Raw genomic sequence first — 14,388 nt, forward strand, 5'->3', positions numbered from 1 at the left:
TCTACAGAAATTTGGTTTCCTGCATTCCAAGGCAGCGACTCGGAGTATTATGCACAACTAGAGTCGTATTATAAGAATGACCTTTGATTTTAGAAACACTATTCTGGGGTCATTGCAAGCATTACTGAATATATTTTGGTACCAGAAATGAAATCCAATCATTCATTGGAATTGAAAACTTTCTGACGCGTGCTGTATTGACGTTTAAAATTGCATGTATAAAATTCAATTAGCCACATTTCAGAAACATATTCAATTTTGAGAACAGGATAAGGAATCTCCTGATTTATTTTCTAGTAAACAAGTCTTGAGATTGTAAATTTCACCCAGGGACCTGACACCCAATAAAGGCTAACCTCTCTATGGCAGTAACTTTACCAGGGAGCCTGGTTGTACATCCGTGACGAGAGCCATCGATCGCCTCACAAAGTCTAGCTCGCACTTCCCAAACTCATTGTCCGTGGGAGCCACTGAAGAGACGCCAATGCGCTTGTATCTGGACAATAGTGCACCCTGGTAAGTTGGCCTGTTCGGAACTGTTCTGTGTAATGAGAGCAGCACGCATGATCAAGGACAACTTTGCTCCAGGAAACTCTAGACGTCATTAGTCAGTGTCATGGCTATTTGATTTATCCAACAAGCCAGAGATCTGTGTGGATCGTTCGCAGTTTATGATTTCTCTACTTCTCGGGGCTTAATATACAAACTGTAGTTATGTGGTGACAAAAAGGATGTCTTTGTGGAGATGTGGAATTAACAAGACAGATGAGCCGCGAAGAATGAGTGATTGATTAGGCGTTGTTGTACAATTTGGAGAAGTAAAAGAGGCAGGCAAAATGTGATCTTTACTTTGCCCAAGGATACCGAGACAGACATGACTACATCCACGGCTATCATCCTGTGTTTGCTGCTCTTCCCTATAGGAGGGTACCAAACCCTGGATGAAAAGAGGTAATTTTACCCTAGAAACTGTGTCTGTCATTTTACAAATGATTTCAAGTACAATATAATATCCCTTTGAATAATGTATAGTCTATACGTGTACCTTCATCAGTATCACAGTAACGCATGTGTGAAAGACGTGTTTCATTTTCAGCTGTTTTTGCATGGTGTTACTACTTAAACAAACTGTTGCTTGCTTCGGATTGAAGTATTACTATGTACCGTGTGAACTGATTGCAACCCACCGGGGTACCATGCTTATAATTTAGATGGAATCATAACTTGCCTCTGCATTTAGTATAATTTTTAAGATTAGGGAAATAGTTTTTGTGACTTTTTTGCTTTTATTGGTATAGTCATGGAGTTTAACACACTAAACGTTATCTGGAAACTATCCTAATGCATTTCTCGGTTTCATATTCTTTTTTGGATGTAACTACACTTTCCAACGGTAGAGAACCCTTATTATCATCCCTCTTGCTGTAGATATATGTCATATCTACATGCACCACACTTACTTAGGGAAGTCATTTTCTGGTTTACACAAATACCTCTTGTCCTTGTCACAGCATCGTTTTGTTTAAGAAATAATACGATATAGATATTCGAAAGTGACGGGTATGATATGTGTTTCGATATGAGGTTTAAGCTTAATAAAGTGTCTTAGGTGTCAGTAGAACATTAATTAATTTGTTGACATCGCACTGCTCGATATTAAATTGGTGGCTGCAAGTAAACGTTTATGTTCCTGCAAATCTATTGACCAAACATAATAAAAAATTACTACAGACTGTGTAATTTCGACATTTCCCCCCGCATTTGTTTTATAAAAACGCGACCACGAATGTTCCACGAAATTGTAGTACGTATTTCCCTGGAAAAAATACGGAAGTGAGAAAAAGTGTCTCCTTTCCACCCACTCATAAAGATAGTTTCTTCGCTCTTTCAATTTATTTTAACTGTTATATAATGAAAATCATTATCGTGTCCATCTTTGTGTTCATATAACATGTCCCTGACATCAGACACAGTGGTTCATGTGTAATATGCTGTTAATCTTAATAAGCGTCACTTTTCTGGACATTAACAATAAACACATCCTTAATGGAAGTTCTTCAATCAACCAATATGCCTGCAGCTAGACAGTTACAGACTCAACCTCGCAACACAAATAATTGATGCCTGGCCACAGGGTCAACAAAATTCCCCGTCCTTTATCACAATGTAAAAGTATGATTAAGTTTGTCCAGAAGAACGCCCTTGTTGATCTGAGTAACTGTAGAGGTAGAGCATTGTACCTAAAGGCACTGGAGGAGCAATGTTGCAGATCGACAAAATCATGTTTCACAAAGTATGTGCTTGACTCAATGACTTAATAGCAAAATAAAAATTCTGAATCTGCACTTTCGCAATAGCAACCACGTATTTGTTCGTACACACATCCCGCAGAGAGTTTGAATCGATCAATAAGATCATTTTAAAATCATTGCAATTATGAGGATGCTGCACACGCTAACATGTTTTCATGACGTTATCAGTGCTGATCTCGTTTGACGTTTGGGATTGCCTATATTGATTTGGAGAACACACTAATATGAAAAAGTTTCCAGATGTATGTGATTACTAATCCGGTCTATTTTCTATCTGCAATACACGTACTAGACAAAGAGGCAGTACTACCATAACGCTCATCCTTCACGTTGTACTTCTGCTACAGCAAATACTTAAAATTGCCACGTTCCTACTACTACTACTACTACTACTACTACTACTACTACTACTTCCCGTGAAGATCAGGGTCTTCATGCTTGTTGTTAGAGGCGACTAATGGGATCGGGTGGTCGGACCCGCTGACTTGGTTGATGCATGCCATCTATCCCTGTTGCTATTGCTTGGATCAATGCTTATGATATCAGTAACTGGTTTGTCTGGTTCAGACTCGGTTATCTACAGACCGCCCTCATATATCTTAAATATTGCTGAGTGCGGCCTAAAACAACAAACAAACAAGCAAACTAGTACTACTACTCCCACTACTAGGGGCCGTCGGGTAGCCTAGTGGTTAAAGCGTTCGCTCGTCACGCCGAAGACCCGGGTTCGATTGCCGACATAGGTACAATTCTGGTGTCCCCCGCCGTGATATTGCTGGAATATTGCGAAAAGCGGCGTAAAACTATACTCCAACTCAGCAATATGTCACGGCGGTCTTCATAAAATCGAGTCTTGGCCAGACAGTGATTGGCATTACGAGCACTCTCTCACGCTGTGGTGGTACCATGGTGCACAATACGACACCGAGCTGGACACCCGGTCCATTTGGTCGCGTCTTCTCGGAGAAGAAGGATGGTGGTTTGATCCCCTTTGATACCAAAGAACATTAAAATTTGGTACTTGATGTCACCCATTAAAGGGATTAAACAAAGACTGGTCGGCTCTCTGTCAGTATAATGTATCTGAGTTGGGTATCCATGTTAAACCGCGTCATGGTATCTCAGTGGGCTTAACACCTTCAACCGGTACTAGTACAATCAGCCACATACACTCGCAAAATAAGTGAAATAATACTTGTTATCACCTTATCTACTATTTGGGTTGAACCAAGTGGGTTCATAACTGCTGTGCGAACCACTCCGCCAAAGAGTTCCACTTTTGGCAATGAATCACTTTTGAGCATTAGAAATTTCTCCTGCACATTATTACGACGATTGGCCTAAGGGTTCTGGGCATAACCATAATTGACTGCGCTGATGGAGTTGGTCCCTAATTATTGTTCAACGTAACCCCTCCGAGGTCCCCACACTGCCGCCGATGATGCTGGAGTGCCCGTATCCCATTGGTGTTGAAGGATTCTTCCTGGTGATGTAGGGGCACTGTGGCCCAGTCTCCTAAGGCGCCGCGATTCGCTGTGAAGAGTTGCGTCCCTTGGGCATGCCAGAAACCTATGATTGTGGGTTCGAATCCCGGTTCGCCCCGATTATGTTTCGAAGTTTGTCAGCACCATATCCGTGCTCGTGGGTTTCACCGAAGTGGTAAACGTCTGAGACCTGCATCAATTCGGGCTTGCCTCCCACATTAAGCTGACACACCGCGATATAACTGGAAAACTCACTCACTCACTCATATGCAAATGAAAGAGAATTCTTGTGATGGTTTGGTATTTCTCTCCTCCCATCATATCCTCCTCATATCCTCCTCATATCCTCATATCCTCAAACCTGCATCACTTCGGACTTTCCTCCCGCATTAAGCTGAAACGCCGCGATATGACTGGAGTAATGTTAAAAGCGGCGTTAAACCCAACTCACTCACTCACTCACTCACTCCTGGTGGTGTAAAACGTCCGCAACAACAGAAATGACGCCATCATTATTTTCATAATGCTTGCCAGACAGTTCCTTCTTCAAGTTTCGGAAGAGCTGGAATAAATTGTACAGGTACATATTCCTAGTGGAACAACACGCCTTTAGTGAGTTTTCCCACGACGGTTAGCCATTGTATTCCCACGCCGTTGCCTAAGCAGATAAAGATGATATAGACCTGGTATTGGTCTGTCTGGAGGTTATTCACCAGTAGGATTCCTTCGGAATCCAAGCAAGCCCAAGCAATCACTCAGATGGCACAGATGCTGGCGTCTTCTGACGAGGAGACGTTAGATGTTTCCTCTGCTTTGACTGTTGCATAGTCTCCCGGGGACAGTGGTGGATCCAAGTCACATCCAAACAATGCACTACAAAATCAGCTTGGTCTGCTTCAAAACCACGTTCATTTTCAGAAGAGATTATAAACCTGGAGCGTTTTGAACTGTGAGTCAGACGCCTTTGAACCAGCGTGCTGAAACTGTTGTCACATCCAGTTCATTTATTAGAATGTTCTAACTCTCCCGTGAAATATGCTTTCTGTATGACAAGAGTGGTTGGTCGTCGATCATCCATAATAATGTGTTTCATCCAAATTGTCCCTGAGGCTCTTTCTCCCTTCCTGAACTCAGCTTCCCAACTCTTAACAGTAGCAAATGTCGCATCATCTCCACAAGTTGATACCATGTCCACATGGAGCTAGCTGTTGGAGCTATTGAATGTAGCCCTATTAGATGGAGATACTTGAAGACAATGCGGTAGCTTATTTTGTCCATTTTCAGCAACTGAGAATCCCTTGTCACTTTGACGCTTGAAGAAATATATATATGCTGCCTGCTTATTCAATTGGTTCAAACGCAGCCAATAAGAATGAGCACAATTGTATTAACTTCATGAAAACATTCTAGATTCTCGACTCCTTGTGCGCAAAAGGCAAAATCGGTGTACATTGTTTAAATATTCTAATCATTGTTCAGTGTACATTGTTTAAATAATCTAATCATTATTCAGTGTACGTTGTTTAAATATTCTAATCATTGTTCAGTGTACATTGTTTAAATATTTTAATCAATCCTTTTGATCTTACACTGTCACTGCGAGTAGCATCTAAAACACATTTCATAGTTACGGTGAAATGAAGTGTCCTTGAATTCCTTCAGTTAGGGAATACCATTTTAACTGCGGGTATTTAAAATATGATACCTTTTATATCTTATTGTAATTTATTATTGTCGGTAAGGCTTTTGTTTCAGTTGAATGTATGTAATTCCAAATTGTATCCCAGATAACCAAAAGTGTAAATGTCGATTAAAATTGATTTAATGTTATTATAATACTTGTATTTAACCGAGTAAATGATATAGCTCGTAAAATGTAATTTGATTCCTAAATACCTTACATGACCTTGACATTCACCCACATCTGATGCTACCGGCAAGGTGGGATATCCTCATCCATTTCGCGAACACCTTGTGTTATCACTGGTAGTCTTTACTGTATGTATATGCTTGAAATTATCGCGTCACTGTTGTGGTTGGACATATTCTTGCGTTATGAATTGAATATGAATATCACAAAGCCACTGACGTGTTAAATAGTGAAGATTTGCTAGCGACTGAAAACTACTGAAATGAATATAATTCAGAAGTGAATTCTTATGAAATAATAAGTCAACAATTATAACTTCACAGACTGCTTATTTAATTATTAACACAAAAAGATATAGGCAACAATACGAACTCAGTGACATCGTTCAGTGCAATAATGCCAACCAAGCCCCACCTACCCAATTAGGAACCAATCATGAAACAATTATCCGCTAGTGGGCGTTAAAGTCAAGAGGCGACTTAAATGGAGGCTCGTTGATCATTAAAGGCGAGTGATGAAAATGATATGAATAGATCAGTGATGACACCAGGTGTTCGGTGTTCAATGTAAGCCATGTTACCTGTAGATTTGAAGGGGTTACATTGAATCAGCTGTTGCAGTCAGAGGATGTAATTGTGATTTGAAACCCCCAATTTACCAATCAGAATCAAGTATTTTCCAAAACATTATTCACTCCATCTACTTGCCCAATGATTTTCTACTTCAATTCTTTTGAAGTATGTAGGTTTATTGCAACAATACCACTACAACCAGCAGTAAACGCCTTACATTCAGACACCACCGCTTGTTATAGATGCAGCTTCCAGTTATATTTAAAACTCAGTATCGTGTCCTCTCAGGAGACCACTAGTCCTTGTCAATATGAAGTACGACCACCAGAGGAAACCCAAACAGTCTCTGGCAACAGGAAACTCAGAGTTTGTTCTCAGTGCATTAACGACCATGTATGTACTGAAGCACCGCTGCCGTGATGTAATAAGCGAGGGAATGATAACAATAAGCTAAATTCAGCTCTGTACATACGTCATTTATAACAGTGATATAAAAGTGGGAATACCAGGGGAGTTTGCTGGGTGTTGAGAAGAGAAAACAGCAGTTCTGTTTGATCTTACTCGATCTAATTGGTCCTCATAAAGATACTGTACAATGAGAATTTGATAATAAAGATTTATGGCTTTGATTATTTCTCTAACGGTGACTGTCGGGGTTGTTGGATAGGGATGTATCATTCAGCTAATTAACTTGTAGGGGAGGACTTATTTCGTGTAGCCCGTCAATTATGATAAACGAGAATGCACAAGTGGATTTTAGACAAATGTGAATCTTTAATCCAAGTTGCTTTATCGGAAATGCTGTACGTGGATGCTGATTAAGAACGACAAATTTGATAATGTTCTTGTTAGGAAATTAAAATATCAATATACAGATATAAATAAATCGCGAGACATTCAAAGATTATAAGTTTCCAATGATGTAGTTTTATCACTTGGGTGAGTGAGTTCTGTTTTACGTCACTTTGGGGAATATTTCTGCCATTTCACGACAAAGAGGCATCAGAAATGGGTTCCATATCGTACCCATGAGGGGAATCGAACCCGTGTCCTCTACATTTAGAGTCAACACTTTAACCACTACCCCACCATCAGTTTTCAAGATCCAATACGGAATTATAACCATGGTCTCTGATCAATCTAATCATTCGCGCCATGTTATATTTGAACCTGTAACAGGGCTTATGTCCTTGTAAGGTTACTTTTTCCATCGTCAATGAATCTGAAACATTATTTTCACATCGATATCTCTTCTTAAACTACGAGTTCTTGAACTCAACCTTGTGCGGATAAGCAGAGAGTGTGAGATCCCATTTAAATATGGCCGTCATAGCAGCCATTTTGATTAGATTAGATTGGATTACATTAGATTTGATTGCACGAGCTCCCATTTCCAATTATTTTGAAGATAATCTGTTTGAGGTGAGGTCCAGTGCCCCGTGTTTTATCTTTTATAGTTACACTTTCAAGTCAAAGAAAGTCTTCACGAGGATTCATGGTCTTGCCTAATAACTTTGATAATGACGTACAGGAGTTATTTTGGGACATTTTGGGACATCATTAAGTAGGGATTTCTGTTTGTAGTATAAAGCTTCATCAATATGGTCAAGGTGGCATGGCCGCTCATGATTATACACATGGTTCAAAATAGACGAAATTAACAATTACTCGTCCTAAAAATAATGCTTTTACGCACTCTGCATCCTTGTTAAAGTGATGTAGACAACTGATGTAATACAGAGGTTGTCTGATGAGGAGTTGTAGAGATGGACGTCATATCGACACTAAAAGCTTCACTAAAGATGACATTGTTCCTACCCTACAGCTTATCTTTGACTATGGAGAATTATAAATTACATTATTGCAAATTGTTTGTGTAATTCCTTTCTATGTTGGAAGTCTTTTTCACATGGGACACATATGAATGAATTCTGAAACACGTTTAGGAAAATTAGCGTAGCAGTGTAGCAACGCACACTCACAAATTTATCTCTGTATTTCGACATTCAACTTGTTAAATGGTAAACAAAACTTTGATATGTCATAAGACAATTGGTCAATGTTTTGTTGTTGTTGGTCGGTGGTCCGATCCCCGGACGCGTCATACCGAAAAACGTAACGTTTAAAAGATGGTACTTGTTGTTACTCTGTCTGATGCTCGGCATATGGGGATAAACGAAGGACTGGTCGGCTCTTAGTCGGTATTACGTGGCTGATTTGGGTATCGGACACACACACACGTACGCACGCACGCACACGCACACTCACGCACGCACGCGCACGCATTCACGCACATTCACACCCACATTCACACACACACACACTCACGCGATATCCTTCTGATGTTACAATACTCACAGTCATTGTCATCAGTGTTCCAGCAACATCCTGGCGGTCTGTAAAATACCCGGATGTTGCCCGGACAAACCAGAGCCAGAACAAAGCCACAGAGCCGGATCCACGAGCCTCCATTTTAGTCGCATCTTCCGAAAAGCAAAAGAGTGTTGGGGACCTATAACCTTCCCCAGAAAACGTACTCAAATAAAGTATGGTGTATTATGTTATCAGATTATTTATAGGGGCGGCGTGCCACACACTGAATGCAGCTGGGTGAAGTGGCCAGAACTTTAACTGTGTTATCAGTCCATAAAGTCTTTTTTCTCGAGCAATCTTTTTTCATTTCTAAATATAACTTTGGTTATGTAGCTGCTTGTCAATCTCATATTACTTGAGACTGCCTTCGTGGTCTAATGGTAGAGCGTCCGCCCCGAAGGTCGGGGGTTCGATCCCCGAACGCGTCATACCAAAATACTTTGAAATATGGTACTTTTTGTTACCCTGCCTGGCGCTAGGGATGAAGGGGCTAAAACAAGAACTGGTCGGCTGGAAGTCAGTATACTTTGTCTAAGTGGAGTATTCATGTTAAACTGCGGCATGGTATTTAAGGAAATGAAGGAAGTTCAGGAACGACTGTTAAGAAATGACTGTTAAAAGCAGAATCCATGTTATAAGCCTATTAAAAAGTGATGATATCAGGTATTCGCGAAAAGGTGAACGTATTCTGTCCCAGCCCACAAACCCATGCAAAGGCGAGTCAAGTGTCCGCTAGAACAAACACGGAAACACAAGTCAAAATCGGGAATAGGTTTGAACACAATTTTGGCCTCTAGTGCGTCAAATATGGAAATGTCCTCCACATGTCTATTATAAAACATTTCGAAAGCGTTACTGGGTTTGCATAAATTCATTGTTATACTGTAAGGATATGCAAAGTTGCTCTCGGTGTTCACAAACATTGAGGTGAGTCATCACCAAAACTGCAAAACATAACAGTAGTTTCCATTTGCTAATGGCATCGTTGCTATTAACGGGTTTTACGTTGAGTTCACTCGTTCTTCTGAATAATAAAGACATCGATCGCAATCTCTTGTGAGAAAACAGTGTCATTCAATTTTTCGTAAGAATATACAATGTACATATATATACATTTTCCTGAAAAACAAATGAACAGGGTAACTCGTGTTCCTGGTGATGAATGTATGGACGTGTGTGTATGTATGAAGTAGGAAGACTACTCGAAAACCGTCGATACAAACTGAGTACCGAAAGTATGTTGTTAGTGTTTCATTTGCTGGGTGTGGCATTGACTTTGTAGCTGGTCTTGAGCACAGGTTCTCCATCTTGGCAAGTGCAATGCTGATGACCTAAAGAAATTATAACAGAAGTCAAAAGGTCACTAAATCCTGTGTAAGGTTATACTGTAATAAAATTGAACTGAAACATTTGAATTATATAGATAATATGGAGAAAGAAGAAGACCCTAATCTAATTTAAGATTAGTAATTGACTATGCATTTTCATACGCAAATGGGAGCACGGGTGGCCCAGTCGTCTAAGGCGCCGCGATTCGCTGTGCAGAGTTGCGTCCCTTGGGCATACCAGAAACTTATGATTGTGGGTTCGAATCCCGTTCACCCCGATTATGTTTCTAGGTTTGTGAGCCCCACACCCGTGCTCGTGGGTTTCACCGAAGTGGTAAACGTCTGAGACCTGCATCAATTCGGGCTTTCCTCCCACATTAAGCTGACATGCTGCGATATAACTGGAACACTCACTCACTCACTCATATGCAAATGAAAGAGAATTCTTGTGATGGTTTGGTATTTCTCTCCTCCCATCATTTCCTCCTCATATCATTTGGGATATCGGCTCAGGATTAGCCCTTGCAGTAGGATATTCCTTCTCACGGGCCTGGCAGTAACGATATGCATCAGGTGGTATTTGTATCCATCTTCCCAATTGCAACATGACATGCCTAAGCAGTTGTTCCTCATTAGGATGTCGTTATCATGAAGAATACATTTGGATGGCTGGAGACTTGTAGAGATGTGAATTCATCAAGGTTACCGCGAAGGTTCTATAACCTATGTCCCAAGTGGTTCTTCTTCCTAAGATGTGCCAGGGGTAGGCTATCCTGGTGCTTAAAGTGTCCACTCGTCACCCCAAAGGCCCGGGCTCGATTATCTTACAATGTGTACTGCCCCTCGGGTCGCACGTCATGTCCCACGTCGTGAGGTTGTCAGACTATTAACAATAACGGCTTACAACCATACTCAATCTAAAGATGTGACCTTGGTAGACAATTTAGTTCTATCTTATCCATGGAATGAGTTGTTGAAAACGTCTTGATCTGTGTTGAGGACCATAACAAATACCACAAGAGGTATTCGGAGAATCATTGCTCTGATGATGACCAGACCCTCTTTCGTGAGTTAAATTAACGCCACTTTGAGCAGTTGTTTAGTTGTATCTACTGAACGAGAACCAGAAATGACACGAGTCAGAGAGCTTTATCATGTACATATATGCAGCTAAAAAACCAAGAATATACACGATCCGCTGAATTGGCACTGCAGGGATCCTCATTAATATTTCTCAAATTCATATAGACTGAGAAAATAATTTTATATATATTTTTATTATTTATTATTTGGAATATAGACGTGTGATCTATTTGCAGAATACAAAAAAATGATGCATAATGCATATTTACATTTTAAACCTAGGAATTGTGGTTTGGTTTGTTCTGCAAAAAATGGTTTGAATATATGATCCTTGATTACGATGACTTTCGATACGTATATTTTAACCTATTTATATGTTACATTGGCGTCGATCACAAGAGCTGCTTATTCAAATAATAAGCGACAAAAAGGGGTCAGGTGACCCTAACGTTTATCACGCCTGCTTAGTGAATCAGCAATTCCTGTTGACTTTACTGAATGCTTGAAACGGTTAGCAATGATACACTCTTCTGAGGATGGACTTTTTAAAGTGTAGATAAGAAAATATCCTGATATGCCTTTGGTCCACCTAAAATGAAACCAAACATCTTCATCTCCTCGATGATATGTGGAAGTCATTTCATGCCAGTATGGCAAGCTGGATGAGTTGACCGACCGTACACGTGGGAAATGGAACCGATAGATCAGTGAGATGTAGACGTGGTACAAAGTCTGTTGGTATTCGGCTTGGTTAATCAACTGATAGGATCACGGGTGCCGATTATTTCAAGTTCTGGACGTGCTCTGTGCAACCTGCAACCTCCAAAGCAGCATCGTACCTTCATAAAGTAACCAAACATTGCAGACCTAAAGCTTAGATCGATACCAGTGGGATCCACGTTGAGAAGGGGTTGAAGCCTGCCACTTTGTTATTCGTTTATCAAGTTGGCCAGCGATACAGTCGGACAATTGATTGATTGACTTATGAAATAAAAGAAGTGTCAAAAGACGAAGAAAATATTTCGGCCAATAAGAAGCAGCCACAATGTGAGTTGAGATCTGTAAAACCCACGCTATGATATATTGGTGTGGGTGCTTTCGGTTTAAACTGTATCCTGTTACATGGCCATGGTTTGAGGTTTGTGGAAGCATGCCGAATTAGGGAATCAGACAGGGAAGGGATGACTTATGTCATGGAGATTATGTTTTAGGTATATTTTAGCATTTGAAGAATCGTTTTATTCCATATAGCACTGATAAAGCGAATACACAAATATGTCAGCAAATTGATGCTTTCTCCTGTAACAACCGTAATGCAGTATTACATGGAGCGGTCCCGTGGGCGTGATAGATAGCACGACATAGAAAAAGGTCCGTCTATGCTTTTTTCTATCGATATATACAACTGCACATGTATAAGTTTGTTTGTTTGTTGTTTAATGCCACACTCAGCAATATTCCAGCTATATGACGTCCGTCTGTAAATAATGGAACCTGGACCAGACAATCCAGTGATTAACATCATGAGTATCGATCTAAGCAATTGGATACGATGATATGCATCAACCAAGTCAGCGAGCCTGACCGCACGATCCCGTTAGTCGCCTCTTACGACAAGCATAGTCGCCTTTTACGGCAAGCATGGTTTGTTGAAGACCCATTCTAACCAAGATCTTCACGGGTTTTCACAGAAATCTCAGCGCCAATCCTACACAACACGGTAGCCTTGATATTACGATCCCAGACATGTTTTTCGTGAAAAACTTAACAGGCTTTTATGCCTTTGTCATCGACATTGTTATGTTGGGTCTTGGGCCACGGGTGGCCCAGTCGTCTGAGGCGCTGCAGTTCGCTAAGCAGCGTAGGGCCCCTTGACACGATAAAAACATTGCGGTTCGAATCCCGGTTCACTCAGAGTATGTTTCTAAGTCTGTCAGAACCATGCCATGCTTGTGGGTTTTACCAAAGTTGTAAACGTCTGAGACCTGCATCATTTCGGGCTCATCTCCCACATGAAGCTGACAGGTCGTGATACAACTGGAATACTGTTCAAAGTAGAGTTAAACCCAATTAACTAACTCACCCGCTCACTCACTCACTATGTCAGATTTCATAGTGGTGTTCGACATATACACAGGCGAATAAAAGCCAGTGTTAACATCGGTGGCCAAGCCGAGTCACATCTCTCAGACTTATCTTGCCCCTTTAGCCAAGCCGGGTCACATCTCTCAGACTTCTCTTGCCCCTTCAGCCAAGCCGGGTCACATCTCTCAGACTTCTCTTGCCCCTTCAGCCAAGCCGGGTCACATCTCTCAGACGTCTCTTGCCCCTTCAGTCAAGCCGGGTCACATCTCTCAGACTTCTCTTGCCCCTTCAGCCAATCCGGGTCACATCTCTCAGACTTCTCTTGCCCCTTCAGCCAAGCCGGGTCACATCTCTCAGACTTCTCTTGCCCCTTTAGCCAAGCCGGGTCACATCTCTCAGACGTCTCTTGCCCCTTCAGCCAAGCCGGGTCACATCTCTCAGACTTCTCTTGCCCCTTCAGCCAAGCCGGGTCACATCTCTCAGACTTATCTTGCCCATTCAGTCAAGCCGAGTCACATCTCTCAGACTTATTTTGCCCATTCAGTCAAGCCGAGTCACATCTCTCAGACTTATTTTGCCCCTTCAGCCAAGCCGGGTCACATCTCTCAGACGTCTCTTGCCCCTTCAGCCAAGCCGGGTCACATCTCTCGGACTTATTTTGCCCCTTCAGCCAAGCCGGGTCACATCTCTCTGACTTCTCTTGCCCCTTCAGCCAAGCCGAGTCACATCTCTCAGACTTCTCTTGCCCCTTCAGCCAAGCCGGGTCACATCTCTCAGACTTATCTTGCCCCTTCAGCCACATCTCTCAGACTTATCTTGCCCATTCACTCAAGCCGAGTCACATCTCTCAGACTTATTTTGCCCCTTCAGCCAAGCCGGGTCACATCTCTCAGACGTCTCTTGCCCCTTCAGCCAAGCCGGGTCACATCTCTCGGACTTATTTTGCCCCTTCAGCCAAGACGGGTCACATCTCTCAGACGTCACTTGCCCCTTCAGCCAAGCCGGGTCTCATCTTCATCAGGTTACTATCCACACAAACCAGACATTCTATCCATCCGATCCTCATTTTATTCACATATCTCAGCGATCATGATGTACTGGTGACTACATGCTCTGAAATCCCCTCAAGGGCAAATAATTTATTACTTGGATAACAAGTTACGAGAAGCGCAAGTATGTATAATCTGTCCCTAGTGACTAGAAACTCAATCCGCGACGTACAGTTAAGCCTATGTTGGAAGCATTACAATCCCCTTAGACGTCTCCAGTATTACGCCATTT

General features: G+C 41.5%; 1 protein-coding gene across 2 annotated transcripts in view; it reads left to right on the plus strand.

The window, feature by feature from the left end:
- The first annotated feature begins 374 nt into the window (after positions 1–374).
- The window catches only part of LOC124139623 (glycine receptor subunit alpha-2-like), a 42,748-nt gene continuing 28,734 nt past the window's right edge, over positions 375–14,388 (plus strand). The window contains exon 1 of one of the 2 annotated variants that reach the window (XM_046506850.2): positions 375–951. In XM_046506850.2, the coding sequence (XP_046362806.1) occupies positions 875–951 (77 nt within the window). In that variant the 5' untranslated portion in view covers positions 375–874. The remainder of the gene's footprint in view (positions 952–14,388) is intronic. The other variant, XM_046506849.2, reaches the window with a different exon arrangement.

This window comes from Haliotis rufescens, unplaced genomic scaffold, assembly GCF_023055435.1.
Source record: "Haliotis rufescens isolate VD_foot unplaced genomic scaffold, xgHalRufe1.0.p SCAF_7, whole genome shotgun sequence".
Classification (NCBI taxonomy): Eukaryota; Metazoa; Mollusca; class Gastropoda; order Lepetellida; family Haliotidae; genus Haliotis; species Haliotis rufescens.